This window comes from Hippopotamus amphibius, chromosome 9 (assembly GCF_030028045.1).
Source record: "Hippopotamus amphibius kiboko isolate mHipAmp2 chromosome 9, mHipAmp2.hap2, whole genome shotgun sequence".
NCBI lineage: Eukaryota > Metazoa > Chordata > Mammalia > Artiodactyla > Hippopotamidae > Hippopotamus > Hippopotamus amphibius.
Window position 1 is genome coordinate 72,424,377 of NC_080194.1, and position 16,208 is coordinate 72,440,584.

At 38.1% G+C, this 16,208-nt stretch overlaps 1 protein-coding gene across 2 annotated transcripts in view; it reads left to right on the plus strand.

Moving 5' to 3' along the window:
* CLNS1A (chloride nucleotide-sensitive channel 1A) overlaps positions 1 to 13,698 on the plus strand; it is a 61,401-nt gene extending 47,703 nt beyond the window's left edge. The window contains exon 6 of one of the 2 annotated variants that reach the window (XM_057748978.1): positions 12,135 to 13,698. In XM_057748978.1, coding sequence (XP_057604961.1) covers positions 12,135 to 12,172 — 38 coding nt within the window. In that variant the 3' untranslated portion in view covers positions 12,173 to 13,698. The remainder of the gene's footprint in view (positions 1 to 12,134) is intronic. The other variant, XM_057748980.1, reaches the window with a different exon arrangement.
* The last annotated feature ends 2,510 nt before the right edge of the window (positions 13,699 to 16,208 follow it).

Here is a 16,208-nt window from a genome sequence, read left to right on the forward strand (position 1 = left end):
GTCAAGATAGAAAGACCCTAAAGATCACCTAGGCCAATCACCTCGTTTGTGACTTGTGGGGCGACTGAGAAGACGGGAAGTGACGGAGGTGCCCCGCGGAGGCCGGGGGTGGGGGTGGGGTGGGACTGGGTGGTGGTTTAGGGGGAATAGATTTCAGATCGAACCAGGGCTTGACCTGTGTGAAGAAGGGCGGGCGACTGGTCTCTTTGAGCCTTAGTTATTTTCACCTGCCTGTCAAGATTACCTCACAGAGTTGTAGGTCACTCGATCCACCTCATCGATTTGTTTTAAAAAGCGTGAAAGGCACGTAGCACAGAGCCTAGCTGACCAGAAGCGTTCAAGAAGTGCTAGCTTAAAGTTGAAAGAGCAGGCCTTGCCACAACGACGCACTCCCGAGCTCGCCCACCTGGGGTGGCCCACTGTGGCTGCCGCTGGGAGACTATGTCAGGGATTCCTCACACCTTGAACCTATTGTGGTTTTCTGCTGATGGAATGGGTGTCATGGTTTCGTTGGGGGGAGAGGGGTGCAAATGCCTTAGCACTCTCTAGCCTCAGTGCTGCCTCCCTTGGGCTCTGTTGAGCACAAGTCCACATTTCTTAGGGCTGGAGAGAAGTGAGAGAAGAACTAAAAATGAAAGGAATAATTAGCCCGAGCTTTAAGCACTTGGAAGGTGTTCTTGAAACTGCTAGGTGGCATTTGGGGGGCGGGGGGGGCTCTAAGGAGCTTGGGTCCTTCATGTTTCAGAGAGAAAGAATTCAGCCAGAGGCAAACTGTTAGATAAGAAGTGATTTATTAGAATAGGACGCTTGTGCAAGTGGTTGGGGGAGAGCGTGGGGGTGCCCAGAGAACTTTAGTGGGCTACAATTTTATAATCAAAGGAAAAGTGGGGAGAGGGAGAAAACCACCTCCTGCCTCATTCTTGAGTAGCCCATCAAGCTTCCATCATCAGCTCCTCCACCTCTAGATTGGGCAGGGGAGTTTTCTTTTCCCTACATAGTCAAGCCAGGACTGTCATGGCACTATGGAAAAATTATTTCAGGTCTTGGTACAATGAGGGTCTTTCACTTTGAAATGTCACCTTTCCATAAATTATATCTTTTAATGTGTGCAGAGAGCATGTCCTAGGGGTCATTAACTTACTGAGCTCACTGGGCAGGGTGTGAGTCTCATGCCACCATTGTTCTGTTGTTTTGGGGTATGTCTCGGGCTTCCCTTGCATAGTTTTATTGCTGAGCAAGCCTGCTTTCTTGAGTGATCATTAACTTACGGGGTCTCCCATACTTTTTCTTTACTTACAATCCCCTAGTGGAGTTAACTATTTAATTATCTACTTTGTCCCTTTACTCTATCCCTATCATTTTTTTAAAAAATTATTTATTTTTATTTATTGGCTATGTTGAGTCTTTGTTACTGCATGCAGTCTTTCTCTAGTTGCAGTGAGCAGGGGCTAGTCTTCATTGCAGTGTGCAGGCTTCTCATTGCGGTGGCTTCTCTTGTTGCAGAGCACAGGCTCTAGGTGCACAGGCTTCAGTAGTTGCGGCACATGGGCTCAGTAGTTATGGCACACAGGCTTTTGCTCCATGGCATGTGGGATCTACCTGGACCAGGCATTGAACCTGAGTCCCCTGCATTGGCAGGTGAATTCTTAACCACTGTGCAACCAGGGAAGCCCTGTCCCTATCATTCTTGCTGATTCTCCTCAGCTTTCCTCCCCAATCTCAATTTGTCCTCTTATATATAGCTAATGAAAGTTCTCTTTATAACTCCCAAGTTTTCTGTGGTGCCAATAGACATTCTCTGAATTAAAAAAAAAATAAATTCTTTCAGAAAACACACAAACTATGTAGAAAGATGAAGTCCTTTCCTCTTTCCTGTGTTGGTGCCTGACCAGGAAAAAATTTAGAGTAAATTAAAACTATTGTTTGGTCACTGCTATTGAAAGAGGTTGCTTTTAAGTCAGTCCTGTGAGTGTAACTCTTTCATTGCTCCCCTTTACCAGAAGTCACTTGAGTATTAGTTAATGTGAGTATATTTTGTTTACTGCTGTGCTGATAATTCACTTTTACTAGCATGAGCCGTGTAGAAAACTAGTCTTGTTACTGAGTCCAAGCTCACTCTGCTCACCACATGACAGGCCAATGAATCAGAAACAGGTGTTGAGGCAACGAACACGACTTTATTTGGAAAGCCAGCAGACCGAGAAGATGGCAGACTAGTGTCTCCAAAAAACCATCTTATCAGGGTCTGGATGTCAGTTTGTTTTACAGAATTAGAGAGGGAGAGGTGGTAAGGAAGTAAAGTAAAAAGGCAAAATAGAGAGGGAAAGGCATGGGTAAGTAAAGTAAAAGGGCCTATCAGTCTTGCAAAACATCTCTTGGAATGACTAGTCTCAGGGAGGGGGATGTGTTAATTTCTTCTTTTCTGCAGCCATTCACATGTGGGCAGGGTTCTCTGGGGCAGGCCATTATGTATGATTATAATAACAAAAGCAATGAAAAGCAAAGGTTAAAGTCAAAGAAACAGATCCAACATGGAGTCCGATTTAGCTGTTCCTTGTTACAGTCTTTTGGACTTTGATTAGAAATTTCAATAACATTATAATATACATTGTCATTAAAAGGACTTTGGTCATTGTTTCAACTAAAGAACGAGACCAAAATAAACCCAATTAATTACTTGTGATTATTTCACATCACATGAATCTCTGTTTTCAGAAACAAGAAATCACTAATTAATCCACCCCATTTCCTTCAGTATAAATGTTTGTTGGTATGGGTGACAGAGCTGCATCTTGCAAACCCAGATCTCAAAATTCCAGTTCCAAGACCAGTGTCTTCATGAGGAAGAACAACTCTTCTGTAGTTTGGAAGATTAGGAGAGTCTGGCTTCCTCAGCAATGTTGGCCCCATTTTAACAACTTTGCTTTTATGCATTACAGAGATATCTGTTTCCGAGAAGCAGGAAGTACATAATACTAGGTTTAGTGAAAGCACTGGATTTAGCATTTGAAAATGAGGGTTTGCATTTTACACCGTACTTACTGTGAGGTCTTGAGGAAATCGTTAAATCATTAAACTTCTCTGAGCTTCAGTTTCCTCATCATAATATTATGGTAAATAACTAACGTAGGGTTTTGTTGTGAAGATTGAATGAGACACTAAAGATGAAGTGCTTTGTAAAGAGTTGTTACAAATGTTTTTTTATTGAGATGTAATTCACATACCATAAAATTCACCCTTTTAAAGTGTACAATTTAGTGGTTTTATTATATTTGCAAGGTTGTGTAACCATCACAAATTATCGATAGATGTTTTGAGTGATGATTCTTAGAAATGAAGTCCTAAATTTATAATGTAACTGTCTCTATAATCGTTGCCATGAATTATTTAAATATAATATGAAACAGTTATGTTTTATTATTATATACACTGCTTCCTATGTGGAGAGGAAACCCAAAACAACTTTAGAGAGGTCCATAGCAATTAACGGATGCTAAAATGGAAGATACTTATCTAGTGCTCTATCATATATAATCAATTAATTTTTTGTGAAATCTTTTTGCTCCTACCTCAGTGATACATTATCAAAACTAGTCTATCTTCCTGGTTTTTCTTTTCCTTTTCTTCCTTCCTTCCTTCCTTCCTTCTTCTTCTTCTTTCTTTTTCTTTTTTTCCCCTTTGGCTGTGCCATGCTGCTTGTTTGGGATCTTAGTTCCCTGACCAGGGGTTGAATCTAGGCCCAGCAGTGAAAGCTCCAAGTCCTAACCACTGGACCATCAGGGAATTCCCTATCTTGCTGTTAATTCTAATTTTAGTTTAAAAAATATTTGTTGAGCCACAGACATTAATAAGACACAGTCTGCCTCCATAACACAATCTTTTAATAATATGTGATGTTTATTGAGCACTACTTTTTGCCAAAATTGGATATTATTAGCCTTGCTTTATGTAGGTCAAGAGAGGATTAAAAAAAATAGAGAAGATATCATTTAATATGGTGGAAGAAGAAGAGTGCAGGTAAATTAAAATTATTGTAAGGCATCACCAATACTTTAAATTTGGACTAATTGAATGAACATATAATGGATAAGATCAGATTTTTACAGAAGTTGGCTTGTTTGAAAAAGCCCTGTAGATTGTCTTTTTCTTTTTGCTCTTATTTTGTGCTATGTACTAATTTGACTTCATATGCTGCTGCTTTTTTTTTTTTAATAAATTTATTTATTTATTTATTGTCTGTGTTGGGTCTTCAGTGCTGCATGCAGTCTTTCTCTAGTTGCGGTGAGCTACTACTTGTTGTGGTGTGTGAGTTCCTCATTGCCGTGGCTTCTCTTGTTGCAGAGCACGGGCTCTAGGCATGTGGGCTTCAGTAGTTGTGGCACATGGGCTCAATAGTTGTGGCTTATGGGCTGTAAAGTGCAGGCTCAATAGTTGTGGCACATGGGCTTAGTTGCTCCACAGCATGTGGTATCTTCCTGGAGCAGGGATCGAACCCATGTCTCCTGCATTGGCAGGCGGATTCTTAACCACTGTGCCACCTAGGAAGCCCCCCATGCTTCTTAGTACCAGGAAAAAGAGGCCTTGGAGAGAGGATACAAGAATTTCAACTACAAGGAAAGAATATAATTTACATTAAATAATGAAATGATATTTCAATTCATGCTTAAGGAACTAAGTCTTTTTTTAACTTTTTATTATGAAAATTTCCTAACATATACAAAAGTGCAGGGAGTAGTATAGTAAATTCCTATGTAGTTTTCACTCTGCTCTTCAGTGATTATCGATACTCTGCCAATTTTGTTTCATTTATTCAAAGTTTTGGTGGGGAGGAGCATGGAGTATTGCAAAGCAAATTCTACACATCTTGTCCTTTTTCCTGGATATCTCTTGTGTCCCCCTGCCAGTCCACTCTTTCTCTACTTCTCATCCCTGCTCTGATTCCCTTGAGGCTTATCTGTATGGAATGTAGGTAAAGGACTTCCTTACCCAGTAGCATCTAGTTGGGCTCTGCTCATGGGGAGCATCACCAGGAGCTTAATACCTTGAGGTACTATTCCTCTGGCTCCCTTTCTGAGGGTTTGTGGCAGCCAGGTGTATCCTTCAACCAAATGTCACGACTTCTTGTCACAAGACTTCTCTGTGTCTGGGTTCTGATAACCACACCCTTTCCTCACCCCTAGGCCTAGGGGTGTTAACAGTTGTTGTTACTAGTCCAGGGTACTGTGTTATCCCTTCTAGTTTCCCTACAGTCTTCCTACATCTTTGAAAAGGATCCTTTGTATTAAATTCTCTTTAAATTACATGATTTGATCGTACTATTGTTTTCTGCTAGAAACCTGACTGAAACATCCTTTTACACATAAATACTTTAGGCTGCATCCCTAATGGATATATATATTTTTAAAAGTAACTACCATGTTATTATCACATGTAACAAATTAACAATACTTTCTAAATATCATTTAATACCCAGTCCAAATTCACATTCCTCCAGTTGACTAAAAACATGTCTTTTGGTTTAAGATCCAAACAAAACCCATTAAAATAATTAAAAATTATTGTGCCTCTTAGTTTTCTTTAGCCTATAGCAATCCCTGCGCCCACCCCCTTTTAAAATATATGTTGTTGATTTATTGGAGAAATCAAGTCATTTGTTCTATAAAATGTCCCACATTCTGGATTTGGCTGATTGCTTCTACATGGTGTCATTTAAATTTTTCCTCTATCCCTTGCATTTGCTTTAAACTGGTAGCTACATTTAAATGTTTGATTAAATTTAGTTTTTCTATTTTTTAAGGCAAAATACTTCATAAGTGTTGCTGTGTACTTAAGGCATATAATGTATAGTTGTTCTACTTTTGGTAATACTGAGATTGATCAAGGGGGTTATAAATATACCATTAATCTTCCACTTTCTAGTATCCATTAACTGTGTAGCTCAATTTATTAGGGGTTGAAAATCGGTGATTTTGTGAATCCTTCATTCCTCTTCCTTTATCAGCTGAATTTCTTTTGTAAAGAAGAATTTTCCCTTAGTAACTGTTTGATAATTGTAAAATACAGCTTGTAAAGGAAATCCAGGATTTACTCAATTTCCTTTATTAATATTCAGCATAATGAGTTAGTGCCCCAGCAGCCTTTAATTATGACTAATTACCTTGTTCCTGTAATGAACTCATGGGTTTTTATATATTTGATATGTTTCAATACATTTAATCATTAGTATTTCTGATATTCTATTTATTATTTCTATGTTAGGTAAGTGAGAACCCCTTTATTTGATTCCTTTAGGCCTTTATTAAACTTTAGTAGTGTGATAAAGTTTAACTTTAGTAGAAGAGAGACCTCAACTCTGGATACTGATCCAATTGTGTTTTTAGACCTGCAACACTGAGAGATAACCCTAGATTATGGTGAATTCATCAAGGTGATACCCTCAGTAGAGACCAGTCATCTAGTCTCTCTTGCTTATACATTAAATCATTCACTCAATAAAAATTTTTTTTTTTTGAGGACCTACTCAGTGTAACATACCCTGTTAGCTTTGGTGAAATAACAGTGAAGATGTAGTCCTTGATTTTACCTAGCATACAAGAGGGAACAGAAGAGGGAAGAAAAACTAAAATATAGTGTAAAACTACTATGGTTAAAAGAGGACATTACTCTGTAGGAGCACAGGGAAGGGGCTGCTACTCAGACTTAAGGAAAGGCTCCTTGGAAGAAGAGTCTTTCTAGCCGATCCCTTTAGGATAAGTAGGAGCTAAAAGGTCAAGAGAAAGGAAAGAGAGACAGAGGCATTGTGCTTTGTAAAATCCTAGCAAGAAAGCCCAGGGGTACTCTAGGCTGGGGTGTGAATAGGGAAGTAGCAAAACATCAAGGTTAAATGAGATAATGCTGTACTGGTTAAGTACTAAAAAGTACTTAGTACATGGCCAGCACATAGTTCGTGCTTAAGAAAGGTTAATATACAAAAATGGAGTTAAAGCAGATGAAAGTTATATAATAATGAGTTTTGCACTGAGGCCTCACACATGATAAAGAGAAACGAAGAGGGAAAAAAACCTCACCAAAATTTAGAATTATGTTACAGGGGCATCTGTAAATAGAGGGGGAGATGGGATGTTTAAGAGCTTCTAAAGGCAAGTCCTTTGGCTTGATGTTATCAGCGACAGAAACTTTAAAACTCTGAAGGTTAAGGAAGAGATTTGAGTCATTACATTAAAGACAATTATTTTGTAACAATCTCAAGCTTACAGAAAATTTGCAAGTATATACAAAGAACTGTTTTTTCCTGAACCATTTGAAAGCAAGTTGCTGATATTATTGTGATGTCCCATTAACCCAAATATTTTAGTATTTATTTCCTCAAACAACAACATTCTCGTATGTAAACACAATAAGATCATCTAAATCAGGAAATTAACATTATTATATTTCTACTATCTATTCCTCAGACTCCATTCAAGTTTGGCCAAGAGTCCCAACACTGTCCTTTACAGCTAAAGGACTCAGTTCTGAATCATGCATTGCATTTAGTCATTATGTCTCATTAACCTCCTTCAGTCTGGAAAAGTTCCTCAGTCTTTCCTTGACTTTCATGACCTTGGCAATTTTGAGGATTACAGGTCAGTTATTTTGTAGTACCTTTCTGAATTTGGGTTTATCTGATGTTGCCTAGATATTAGTTTCAGGTTATGTAACTTTGATAGGAATACCACAAAAGTGATGGGATGGTCTTCTCATTGTATCCTATAAGATGACATGATTTCAATTTGTCCCATTACTGAGGTTACTTTTTTTTTTTTAATTTTTTTATTTTTATTTTTTATTTTTTTGGGGGTACACCAGGTTCAATCATCTGTTTTTATACACATATCCCCGTATTCCCTCCCTTCCTTGACTCCCCCCCTTGAGTCCCCCCCCACCCTCCCCGCCCCAGTCCTCTAAGGCATCTTCCATCCTCGAGTTGGACTCTCTTTGTTATACAACAACTTCCCACTGACTATTTTACAGTTGGTAGTATATATATGCCTGTGCTACTCTCTCGCTTCGTCTCAGTTTCCCCTTCACCCCCCGCCCCCTCCCATACCTCGAGTTCTCCAGTCCATTCTCTGTATCTGCATCCTTGTTCTTGTCACTGAGTTCATCAGTACCATTTTTAGATTCCGTATATGTGAGTTAGCATACAATATTTGTCCTTCTCTTTCTGACTTACTTCACTCTGTATGACAGATTGTAGTTCTATCCACCTCATTACATATAGCTCCATCTCATCCCTTTTTATAGCTGAGTAATATTCCATTGTATATATATGCCACATCTTCTGTATCCATTCATTTGTTGATGGGCATTTCGGTTGCTTCCATGTCCTGGCTATTGTAAATAGTGCTGCAATAAACATTATGGTACAAGTTTCTTTTGGGATGATGGTTTTCTTTGGGTATATGCCCAGGAGTGGGATTACTGGATCATATGGTAGTTCTATTTGTAGTTTTTGAAGGAACCTCCAAATTGTTTTCCATAGTGGCTGTACCAACTTACATTCCCACCAACAGTGCAGGAGAGTTCCCTTTTCTCCACACCCTCTCCAATATTTGTGGTTTCCAGACTTTATGATGATGGCCATTCTGACTGGTGTGAGGTGATACCTCATTGTGGCTTTGACTTGCATTTCTCTGATGATGAGTGATGTTGAGCATCTTTTCATGTGTGTGTTGGCCATCTGTATGTCTTCTTTGGCAAAATGTCTATTTAGGTCTTCTGCCCATTTGTGGATTGGGTTATTTGCTTTTTTGGTATTAAGCTTCATGAGCTGCTTGTATATTTTGGAGGTTAATCCTTTGTCCGTTGTTTCATAGGCAATTATTTTTTCCCATTCTGAGGGTTGCCTTTTAGTCTTGTTTATGGTTTCTTTTGCTGTGCAAAAGCTTTTAAGTTTCATGAGGTCCCATTCGTTTATTCTTGATTTTATTTCCCTGATTCTAGGAGGTGGGTCAAAAAGGATCTTGCTTTGATGTATGTCATAGAGTGTTCTGCCTATGTTTTCCTCTAGGAGTTTTATAGTGTCTGGCCTTACATGTAGGTCTTTAATCCATTTGGAGTTTATTTTTGTGTAGAGGTTAATTACTTTTGAGCTCCTGATAAAAGTAGTGTCTGCCAGGTTTCTTTGCTGTAAAGTTGCTCTTTTCCCATTGTGTGGAGGGAAGTTTCATCAAATTTTATGTTTATTTTATTTTATTATTTTTTTTAAAATGTTATCTTTATTTATTTATTTTTTAACAGACAATAAACAGCATATATTTAGAGTGTACAATTTGGTGTCCCAATCTCCCAATTCATCCCCCCCCAACCCTCCCCACTTTCCCCACTTGGTGTCCATGTGTTTGTTCTCTACACCTGTGTCTCTATTTCTGCCTTGCATTTCATCTTTCATAGTTGTTAGCATTTGCCTTATGTATTGAGGTGCTCCTAAATTGGGTGCATATATATTTATAATTGTTATCTCCTCTTCTTGGATTGATCCCTTGATCTTTATGTAATGTCCTTTCTTGTCTCTTGTAACATTTTTTATTTTAAAGTCTATTTTATCTGATATGAGTATTGCTACTCCAGCTTTCTTTTGATTTTCATTTGCATGGAATATCTTTTTCCATCCCCTCACTTTCCGTCTGTATGTGTCCCTAGGTCTGAAGTGGGTCTCTTGGAGACAGCATATATATGGGTCTTGTTTTTGGGTCCGTTCAGCCAGTCTTTGTCTTCTGGTTGGTGCATTTAGTCCATTTACATTCAAGGTAATTGTCGATATGTATGTTCCTATTACCATTTGTTGTTTTTGTAGGTTGTTGTTGTTGTTGTAGGTCCTTTTGTTGTTGTTTTTGTAGGTCCTTTTGTTGTTGTTTTTGTAGGTCCTTTTCCTCTCTTGTTTCCCACTTAAAGAAGTTCCTTTAGCATTTGTTGGAGGGCTGGTTTGGTGGTGCTGAATTCTCTTAGCTTTTGCTTGTCTGTAAAGCTTTAGATTTCTCCCTCGAATCTGAATGAGATCCTTGCTGGGTAGAGTATTCTTGGTTGTAGGTTCTTCCCTTTCATAACTTGAAATATATCATGCCACTCCCTTCTGGCTTGCAGAGTTTCTGCTGAGAAATCAGCTGTCAACCTTATGGGAGTTCCCTTGTATGTTATTTGTTGTTTTTCCCTTGTTGCTTTTAATAACATTTCTCTGTCTTTAATTTTTGTCAACTTGACTAATATATGTCTTGGCGTGTTTCTCCTTGGATTTATCCTGCCTGGGACTCTCTGCACTTCCTGGACTTGGGTAGCTATTTCCTTTCCCATGTTAGGGAAGTTTTCAACTATAATCTCTTCCAGTATTTTCTCAGGTCCTTTCTCTCTCTCTTCTCCTTCTGGGAACCCTATAATGTGAATGTTGGTGTGTTTAACATTGTCCCAGAGGTCTCTTAGGCTGTCTTCAGTTCTTTTCATTCTTTTTTTCTTTATTCTTTTCCTCATCAGTGATGATCACCATTCTGTCTTCCAGGTCACTTATTCACCCTTCTGCCTCAGTTAATCTGCTATTGGTTCCTTCTAGTGTATTTTTCATTTCCGTTATTGTGTTGCATATGTATGTTTGGTTTGCTCTTTAATTCTTCTAGGTCTTTGGTAAACTTTTTGATCTTTGCATCCAGTCTTTTTTCAAAGTCCTGGATCATCTTCACTATCATTATTCTGAATTCTTTTTCTGGAAGGGAGCCTATCTCCTCTTCATTTCATTGTTTTTCTGGGGCTTTATCCTGTCCCTTCATCTGGTACAAAGTCCTTTGCTTTTTCATTTTCTCTATCTTTCTGTGGCTGTGGTTTTCAGTTCCACAAGATGAAATAATGCTGATACTGCTTGATACTGCTGTCTGCCCTCTTGTGGAGGAAGCTATCTAGGAGCCTCCTGTGTGCTTCCTGATGGAGGGACTCTATGTTTATTCTAAACAAAAAAGTATTGATAACTTATAAACAGCTGAAGTGTTCAGGTCCTGTGATCTGTTATCTTGGGGGGGGTGGGGGAGGTGAGGATCTCTATTTTCAAATTTTTCTAACAGAAGAAAAGAAAAGCAATGTTTCTGTAACTTATTAGAATTCAATATGACAATCTCCAATAATTAATAAATATAAATTTTGTCATTGATGTAGAATTATTAGAACTTTGTTTTTGTGAATTTCAGTGAAAGTAAAACATATCTGAGGGAAAAAGAGATAGCTTCAGATTTAAAAAATAAAATAAGATTCCCTGTTTTTAGAAAAATAGAGACTGGGAGCAGGGAAGTCTTTTCATCTCAGTCCATCATGGCAGCAGAAAATCAGGGCTTGCTAATGTCAATGTTGTACAATGTATCATCGGTGCTGGAAACTGACATCTATAGTCTGAAGACACGGATGGATCTGATTCTCTGATCATCCCAGAGTATATGAAAGGGATTAGGAGCTAGCACAAGTACCATCCCTGCAATCTGTCTGGGAAACACAGGTTCAGCATATATGTTTTGGTTTGGTTTGGTTTTTTAAAATAACTCATTAGTAAACTGATAGAAAGAAAAAAAGGAAGAAAGAAAGAAAGCAAGCATATAAGGCACAATGTTTCTGAATGGAAAGAACTCTGATATTGGAATCAGATTGAGTATTAGATGCAGTCCTGCCAATGTATTAGTCTGCTATGACTGACATTACAAAATACCACAGACAAGGTGGCTTAAACAACTGATGTCTGTATTTTCTTACAATTCTGGAAACTGAAAGCCCAAGATCATGGTGCCAGGGTTAATTTCTGGTGCGATCTCTCTTCCTGTCTTGTGGCCTTTTCAATCTGTTCTCACGTCAGTTTCCTCTGTGCTCTCACTGAGAAAGAGAGAGATCTTTGGTGTCTTCTGCTCTTCTTAAAAGGACAGCAGTCCTGTCAGATTAGGGGTCCAGTCTTTTGATCTCATTTAACCTTAACTACCTCCCTGAAGATCCTGTCTCCAAATATAGTCACACTTGGGGGTTAGGGCTTCAACATATGAATTTTTTTGGGGGGGCGGGGGCACACAATTTGGTTTATAACAGCCACTGAGGAATGAGTCCTGCTTTGTGTTTCCATTTTCTCTGTCTAGCAGGGGTCCCAGCTGGAGCCTATGCTATACATCTTTAGGATTCAAGCGTTTCTGGAGGACTGATGGAGCAGGACTTCAGGACTCTATTTATATGTAGCTGCTGGAGTATCTTAGGAAAGAAGCCATCCTAAGAGAGAGCTGAGTCCCCAAGCCTGGTTCAAGGATGTGAATCACTATCAGAAAGGAGAAGAAATGGTGAAAGGATCATGGTCTCTGTTATTTAGATCATCCTCCAGCTCAGCCTCCACGGATTCATGCCTCTGTCATAAGGTAAAAGGACTGCAATTGAAAAACAAAAATCAAACTAAATGGAAACACCCATTCAGTGGAATACTATTCAGTGAGACAAAGGGATGAGCTATTCACAATAGCCAAAAGGTGGAAGCAACCCAAATGGCCATTGACAGATGAATGGATAAGCAAAATGTGGTATAAACATACAGTGGAATATTATTCAGCCTTAAAAAGGCAGGTAATTCTGACACATGCTACAAGTTGGATGAACCTTGAGAACATTAAGTGAAATACGCTAGTCACAAAAAGACAAATACTGTGATATCCTACTTATATGAGGGACCTAGAGTAGTCAAATTCATAGAAACAGAAAGTAGAATGCTGATTGCCAGGGACTGGGTGAAGGAGGAATGGGGAGTTATTGTTTAATGGGCATAGAGTTTTAGTTTTGCAAGATAATGAGTTCTGGAGATGGATGGTGAAATGCACAACAATATAAATATACTTAATACCACTAAGTGTGCTTAAAAATGGTTAAGATGGTAACTTATGTTTTGTGTATTCTACTACATTTAAAACAGAAAAATTTTTTTAAAGAGATGAGCTATCAAGTTAAGCAAAGACATGGATGAATCTTGCATGTATATTGCTAAGTGAAAGAATCAGGTCTGAGAGGCTACAAACTATATGATTCTATTTATAGGACATTCTAGAAAAGGCAAAACTATAGATCCATAAAATAAATTAGTAGAGATCAGTAGGGATTCAATGGGGAGGAGGGTCGAACAGATAAAGCACAGAGGATATTTTACAGTGGTGAAACCATTTTGTATAATACTGTGATGGTAGGTGTATGATACTATGCATATAACCCATAGAACCTTAATATATACAATATTTTAAAGTAAGTTAAGAGATTGGAGGATCCCAAGATGGAATAAAGGTTAGGACAAAATAATCTAACTATATTATAAATCTATGAAACAACCTCACTGAAGGGGGTGGGGAAAGAGTTACTGACCTGAGTAATTTTTTTAATTAATTAATTAAATTTTGGTTGTGTCGGGTCTTAATTGCAGGCACACAGGATCTTTGTTGAGGCATGTGGGATCTTTTCGTTGTAGCACTTGGGCTTCTCTCTAGTTGTGGTGTGCAGGTTTTCCCTTCTCTAGTTGTGGCGCATGGGCTCCAGAGTGCATGGACTCTGTAGTTTGCAGCATGTGGGCTCTCTGGTTGAGGTTCGTGAACTCAGAAGTTGTGGCATATGGGCTTAGTTTCCCCAAGGCATGTGGGAACTTAGTTCCCTAACCAGGGACCGAACCCTCATACCTGCATTGGAAGGCAGATTCCTTACCACTGGACCACCAGGGAAGTCCCAGACCTAAGTAATTTTGGAAACGAGTGGAGTCTGTAAAATTAAATGCAAAAGGAATTTTACATCAGCACTGTACTCTAGTTGAAAAAGTTCTGTACCCATGGGGTATAAGTTAACAATTCTGAATTTTATATATATGTGTATATATATACACACATATATATAATGTATATATTTAAAATATATACATATATATATGAACTGAACAATTAAGTAAATGGATGGCAGATTCTGGGAGCCAGCTTTCTCACTGTTGCACTGGGAGTTTACAGATAATCAAGGGGAAGAGGCTAGAAAGATGCAAGTGGTAATGAATTACAGTTGGAAATATCAGTATGAACTCATGTGTAGCTTAATTTAGATACAGATGTTACATACATAAATATTTAAAGTTATGTGTGTATATATATATATATATGGGTTAGTATACACACATATATTTCCTTACTCTGTCAGTTGGGATGGCCTAGAAGGAAGAATACCCCAATAACAATGAGTGCACCTACTGCCCAGATCTTAGTTTCTAATACTGTTCTCCATTAAAAGGAATCAGGGCTCTTTGGAGAAGTGGCTGATTCAAGGACTGGGGCAGGAAATATACAGGAGCATCTGTAGTGCCAGAACATCTTGTAGTGCCAGAAAGTAAAAGTCCTAAAATAAATTAATAGATAGATAGATAGATACATACATACATACATAAATAAATAAATAAAATTTTAAAAGATTGAGCTATGTTAAAGGGACATGGTAGCCAACTGAAAGAGCTGACCAAAGCTAGACCATTTAAGCAACACAACAAATAAAGTAGTATTGGATTATAACTCAGAGTATACATTAACTATTCATAAAGCCATACTGATATACATAAATAATTGAATAAATAAATAAATGGGAGAGAATATAAAAATCTCTAGTGCAGAAGAATTCTGAATAATTTATGGAGATACTCTGCCTTCAAGGAGGCTGGGCATAGCTCCTCACTGGCTAAGTGTGGGTTGTGCATATTGACTTCCTTTCAAAGAGAATAGTCTGGAAAAGGGGGAGAGGGTTGCATGGTAACTTTGCAGTAGAGAAACCTGAGAAACACTACCTCAGCCAGATGATCAAGGTTAGCCTCAACCGTGATGTCATGTTGATAGTATGTACCCTTGACATGATGTAATGAGAATGGCACTTTACTTTTGTGGTCTTCCTTCCCAAAACACATAACCCCAATCTAATCATGAGAAAAACATAATACAAATCCCAATTGAGGGACATTCTGAAAAATCCTTGACCAGTACTCCTCAAAACTGTCAAGGTTGTGAAAATACAGGGAGTCTGAGAAACTGTCATAGCCAAGAGGAGACTAAGGAGATATGATGACTAAATGTAACATAGTATCTTGGAAGGGATCCTGGGACAGCTAAAGGACATCAGGTAAAAATTAAGGAAATATGAATAAAATATGGATTTAGCTAATAATAACATTAATATTGGTTCATTAATTATGACAAATGTTCCATATTAATGTAAGATGTTAATAACAGGGAAAACTGAGTCTGGGGTATATAGGAACTCTCTGTACTATAGTTGTAATTTTTTGTAAATCTGTAACTATTTTTTTGTTTGTTAAAATCTATGTTTTAAGTAAAAAATTTATTAAAAATAATAAATAAAATATCACAACACAAAATAGAGGTTGCTTTTAATTTTTTTTAGTGGAATTGGAACACCAGGAAGTTTCAACAGAGCTTGGAGTTGGCACTGGTGATTTTGGCAATGATAAGAGAAGGTGAAGTCTTCAGCAACTGCTTAGAAAGAAAAGGTCTCAAGTAGGACCATAATAGCCTTGGGGCAGGCACATATGGGCACTAGCGACTGCAGAGTGCTTTGGGCAGGTACCAGAGGCCTGTCTGTCCTTTAATCCACAATAGAAACAGTGGAATCTCAATTTCTGCAAAGAGCAAGAGCTAGAGCAAGTTGGAAAAAAATGGCTAAGACAGGTGCTCTGTAGGTGTGCTTGGGGCTTCACAAAACAATTTGGGAGAAAATAAGGAAATTTGGCTTTCCTGCAGAATGAATGGAAGCAGAGCCAAAGAACCACTGTTTTGTAGCTATTGTTGCAGTGTTTTATTTACTGTGAAGGATACTGTTGCCTGAAAAACAGGGGGTCTACAAAATAAGGGTACTTATTGCTATCTATAAATCTCTTTAAAATCTGTTAAATATAAAATGCAAAATATAAAAATGTATAAAATACACACACACACACACACAGTAAATGCAATTTAATGACCTGAGTCTGAGAGTATTCTTTTTAAATAAAGCTTAAAAACTAAGTTAATATACAGATACCAGAAATCCCTTTCATTATACATAATCTATTAGAAATGTAAACTCAACCAACTGGTTTTTCAGCTTCCTTTTGTCTCTAATGGTGAAGCTGGTGGTTTGAACATATGCCTAAATTTCTAGTATTGGAT